Source organism: Lactuca saligna, chromosome 2, assembly GCF_052625555.1.
Source record: "Lactuca saligna cultivar CGN05327 chromosome 2, ASM5262555v1, whole genome shotgun sequence".
Taxonomy (NCBI): Eukaryota; Viridiplantae; Streptophyta; class Magnoliopsida; order Asterales; family Asteraceae; genus Lactuca; species Lactuca saligna.
Window position 1 is genome coordinate 26,130,205 of NC_136418.1, and position 5,897 is coordinate 26,136,101.

At 31.2% G+C, this 5,897-nt stretch overlaps 1 protein-coding gene across 1 annotated transcript; it reads left to right on the plus strand.

Moving 5' to 3' along the window:
- Nucleotides 1–294: 294 nt before the first annotated feature.
- On the plus strand, nt 295–5,291 carry LOC145030802 (GDSL esterase/lipase At5g33370-like). The gene is made up of 5 exons (XM_078979224.1): nt 295–681; nt 908–1,035; nt 1,642–1,884; nt 2,710–2,962; nt 4,901–5,291. The coding sequence occupies exons 1-5, from the start codon at nt 450–452 to the stop codon at nt 5,131–5,133; spliced, it is 1,089 nt and encodes a 362-aa protein (XP_078835350.1). The 5' UTR covers nt 295–449; the 3' UTR covers nt 5,134–5,291.
- The last annotated feature ends 606 nt before the right edge of the window (nt 5,292–5,897 follow it).

A 5,897-nucleotide genomic window follows, 5' to 3' on the forward strand; every position in this document is an offset into this window, starting at 1 on the left:
TAGAAGCACATTCTCCATTAATATATACATATTAGATCCGCTATAAATCTTATATAATTGGTCCTGCGCCACCACATGGTGGTGGTGTACAGACGACTTGGATTCCGATTACGACAATGACACTATTTCTATCCTATCAATTGTACGAATTCCTCACGAGTAACTTTGGCCTATTCACAAATTTGGACCAACATTGCATGGCATTACACCATGCCTAAAAAGTGAAAGCAAGTTCCCCAATTCTCAAAAGCATGCATTATAGACATCCATATTTAACTTCACTAGTTTCGATGCCGGCATCATTCCGGTGGTGGTAGCAATTGCCCATTAATTTTTGTACCATCGTTCGCCACCGCTAATCACTATAAAAAGTGGCATCTCATTCTGGTTTGATCAATCCATACATTTTTAAAACAATTTTGAGAAAAATTCTTAGATTTTGTTGTTCAATGGAGCGTTTGTTTTCTTTGTGTTGTTTAGCAATAATGGTGTTCTTCAATGTCCCTTTTGGAGCTGAAGCTCGGGCTTTTTTTGTCTTTGGGGATTCACTAGTCGATAATGGCAATAATGACTTCCTATTCACTACTGCTAGAGCCGATTCACCACCTTATGGCATTGATTATCCGACTCATCGTCCCACTGGCCGGTTCTCTAATGGGCTTAACATCCCGGATCTAATCAGTGCGTTTTTATTACTAGTAACTATTACAATATGACTATTTTTAAAAGTTACAATATTCATAGTGTGTTTAAAAAACGTACAAAGAGTAAAAATGTTGGCAATTAATCCGTGTATTTTTGTGACATAGCTTATAGTTGGTAGATATTAGTTAACATTAAGAAGTTGTTATATTTATTTCATGAGATGAGTAACTTGTATATATATATGTTTTTTTTATATCTAAAGGTGAGCATATGGGAATGGAGTCCCCATTGCCATACTTGCATCCGTTGCTAAAGGGAGACAAGCTCCTAGCTGGTGCCAACTTTGCTTCTGCTGGAATTGGAATCCTCAATGACACTGGAATTCAATTTGTATGTCCCCACATATGCCTTTACACATTATATATCGTTAATTGTTATAAAAGACAGATTTATACGTTTCTGTTTATAAAATGTATAAACCATACATAAAGTGAACATATTTTCAGTAAATTTTTAATTTTACAACACAATTTTGTTATAAGTATGATAATACCATAAGCTTTTCGGTTGGGTTTTATTTTACGAAACAATTTTGTGAAGAGTTTGGCTTATTGGTGATTATATGCTTATACCATAAGCTTTTCGATATTGAAAGTAATATCTTAATATTTATTGTAATTTGCACTTTTAAAAGATTTGTTATAATGATTAGATTGGTATCTCTGCTGACAACTTGACTCATTAGTGACTTTAAATCTTTGATAATTCTATTGCATGATGCACATGTCATTAGAAGAAATCTTTTTTAGATTTGGTCATTTAAGGAGTTGAAAGATATTACTATTATTAGACAATTAATAATGATAATGGACCTCATGTACATTGCAGCACATCCAACACTCATGAGGAAATAATTAGTGTATTTCCAAGTTTCCAAAAATATAAAAGGTTACCATGGTTTAATATTGTACTAATAAATATATTTATGTCCCACAGTTAAATATAGTTCGGATGTGGAAACAATTAGAGTATTTCCAACAATTCCAAGTTCGACTGACAGATATTGTTGGAGCAGACCGAACTCGTGAGATTGTTAGCAATGGGATCTCACTCATATCACTTGGTGGAAACGACTTCGTGAACAATTACTACCTTGTTCCACTATCTGCTAGATCTCGCCAATTCTCTCTACCAGATTATGTTCGCTATGTAGTTTCTGAATATAGAAACATTCTTTCGGTAAATTTCTTTGGTAGAATAACATTGCAATACATTAATTCTTACTATATGTGGTAACTATTATCATTGTTTACCAAATTAATTTAGAGCATGTTAAGGATAAGCACTTATGGGGAAACAATTCAACATTTTAATTGTATGAAGAGGAGGTACTTTGCGAAGATCAATGTTAAAATAGATCAAAACATTAAATCTTTTTATATTTGAGTTTATATTTGAACAAAAAAACAGCATTCCTATATGTAATAATATTGTCACAATCATGGTAACTCTATACATGAAGAATATATATAGTTCATATTCTACAATCATATCACCTACGTTACTTTCATCCATTTTACCCATATGATTTCCACTAAATCAGGAAATATTTAGTTTTTATACAAATAAATCATTTAATATTTATATACCGTAATGAATATATAATTTTTAATATTAAATGCTATGAATGGAGCATAGGTTTGATGGATTTGAAGTGTATTGTGGTTGGTGGGAATATCTATATTTGGTTGCATAACTTCATGTGCCTATTAATGGTTTTGCACAAACAGCGATAATGATTGATTTCTCCCCTATGCGCTTGTTTCATAACAAATTTTTGATTTTTCTGTCAAAATGCGTCATTTTAAATAATTATTTATATAAATAGAGTGATTGATTTAGTAACATTAAATTGTTCATAATCCTAAAGTTGCAAAAACGGGTATTTGTTGTTTAGATAATCGTTTCTTTCCTATCGAATATTGGAAATCTAATTTTTATAATATAAATAACAATCCATTAAAGGTTTTGCAAAATCGATTAATTTTTTTTTCTTAAATGTAGAAAATGTATGATGTGGGAGCTAGAAAGGTGTTGGTGATGGGCACAGGACCAATGGGATGTGTGCCAGCAGAGTTGGCTCAACGGAGTAGAGCCGGAGAATGTTCAGTAGAGTTGCAACGGGCAGCCAATCTATTCAACCCTCAACTTAATGATATGTTAAAAGGACTCAATGATGAGAAGGGTAGTAATATTTTCGTAGCCGCTAATACAATGAAAATGCATATGGATTACATATCTAATCCTCAAGCCTATGGTACGAAATCACTTCATTCATATTATTCAAACTTTGGTTTTTGCAATCTATTAACGTTTTACAATGATTTTGAGCATTCAACATTGATATGAATTATATATACATACAACCCTAAGAAATTGATAAGTTTTTTCTTTACAGATTATTCAAAACAAAGATAAAATAATAAATACTCCTTTTTTTGTTTGTATGCCTCAAAGAGAAATATACTTATTTTTTTCCGAAAAAAGAAATATATATATATATATATATATATATATATATATATATATATATATATATATTACGGAACTCACTATTCGTTACTCGTTCAATCAACTAGGGAGTAGTGGGTACAAAAGTAGTCGAATATGGTAGTTCATAAAAAAAAAAAATTAGTTTTGGGGAAAATACATATATCAAAAATCACATGTTTATTAAAAATCCTATCAAAATATGTGAAATATCAATAAAAAAATACATTTTTTAATGTAAAAATATTTCAAAAAAGTAAATATTATAATTATGAGAGAGAGAGAGAAACATATACAATTGGTTTATTTGGTATCTTCTTTAGTTTTAGGATTAGTATGTTAGATAAAATATAAATATACGTATTAATCTTAAAATTTTGATTTTTTTTCTATTTTTAAGTGAATTGAGAGAGAGAGAGAGTGTGTGTGTGTAATTGAGAGAGAGAGAGTGTGTGTGTGTGTTGTGTGTGTGTGTGACTTGGTTTATTTGGTAACTTCTTTAGTTTTAGAGTTAATATGTTAGATAAAATATAAATATCCATATTCATCTTAAAAATTTGATTTTACTGAGTTTGACGAGTTGGACCGATTTTGACCAAGGTTGACCGAGTTCCGATTTATTTGATCCATTTTTAGGTTGTTATATTATTTAATATCATTATATTTTATCATTGATATTATATTCCTTATACAATTGATGATGATGATATGATGATACTAATAATAATAATAATAATAAACTAGTTTACATAAACATAAGTGAATAAGTGAAAATCTATTGTTATAAAATGTTATAAAAATCATGTGTCTTGCTTTTAGGTCTCCAACAAACTAGTGATACTTATATTTGTTGGTATTTCTAATGGGATATTAACTTTCATGGGTAATGTTCTGTGGGAAAATAATCCATTTTGCAGTATTGTTTCATCATTAGAGTATCCGGTGCGTGCAACATCGTGGGCGATTTTGTTGACGTGGCCGGCCGGTAACGACGTTGCCACGACGGCTTCACCACCCCTATGCTTTTCATTGTTTCACGTTACCAACAGAACATTCCACAACACCATTTCTTCCTCTGTTTAAGCTATCATTCTTTTCCTTTTCTTCCTCTGTTTTCTTCACCTCAACAAGTTTCTCCATTTCTTCGTCCTTCTCAAACTCAAACGTTGTTTCCTTCAAGAAGAGGATGGTATGGCAGTACAAGATCCCTCAACGGTTGTGTCCATACCTACCAGTCTTAGAGAATAAAGAAAAGTCTAATGTCCATTGTTCACCAATGTTAGACAATTTATTTTCTAATACTAAAATAGACATCTTGAACCAATAATATATTGGTTAACCAAAAATAGACACAACCATTTGAAGTTGCTTAATTAGACCCCAAATTATGCAACTAATACACGCTTCTAATGAGAAAAATACTAAAATGATAATTGAAATTCTGAAAATAAATTTGTTTAGGAAGATTGAACAAGTTAATTACACATTAAAATGAAAGTTTAATGATTGTGAACTAATTCATTGGCTCGCTCACCTTACTTGAAAGAATATAATAGTACAATGATATGATTGTAAGCATCGACAAATGGTAACGGAATATTATTAAACTTTACATAGAGGATAAAATATTTACTAAATATTATTAATCTATATAAATAGAATAACCTCTGAAAATTTGATGACCACTTAACTTATTGTTGTGCAGGATTTATAACATCAAAAGTAGCATGTTGTGGACAAGGACCATACAATGGACTTGGATTATGCACACCAATGTCAAACTTGTGTCCAAACAGAGACATCTATGCATTTTGGGATCCTTTCCATCCTTCAGAAAGGGCCAATAGAATTATTGTGCAACAAATGATTGGTGGCACTTCCAACTACATGAATCCGATGAATCTTAGCACCATCTTGGCCATGGATTCCAAGGCCTGATCTTTTATTTTATGTGTAATCCATTGTATTTAGCTTTGTTTATTGAAAGTGTTTCTTAGTTTGTATTTTCTATATTATGTTGATGCAAGAAGCATGTGTGTTTGTAGTTAATAACATGCTTAAATTATTGTTTAATGCATAATTAAGGTTTGGATGAATATATATTTGTTCCATAGTAGTTCCTGAATGAGTCGTTTGATTGACCTATGTGTTTATGTGTGTGTGTGTGTGTGTCCGTATTTAAATTATATTAATAGAAACACACACACACACACACACACACACATATATATATATATATATATATATATATATATATATATATATGTTTGTGTGTGTGTGTATTTGTATTAATATAATTAGCACGGACGATAGATAATAAAGCACAAAGTTGGTGACCTCATAAATGGTTAAGATGAGAAATTTATTAATTGATTAAGTAAAAATGTTTGTGATATTGTTTTGGTTTGTGAATACTTGATCACGATGCATTCCTGGTGAGAGAATTCTCATGTTGGTAAAATGCCTTTCGGTAAGCGGATGCACCCTAGTACATGTGATTCTAAGAAGTAATGCAATGAAGCCTTTGGAGCAAACACTCCGGCTCACTAAGAATGCACTTATGATCAATGTTCTATGAGTAGAATCTGATGTTAGGTAGAATTAATTGTTGGAGAGAATGCGTGGAAGCTCCCTAAATGTGCTCAAACTCTTGGTAAATGTGCTAATAGCCTTGTAAATGTGTTGTCTGTTGTTGAATGCGC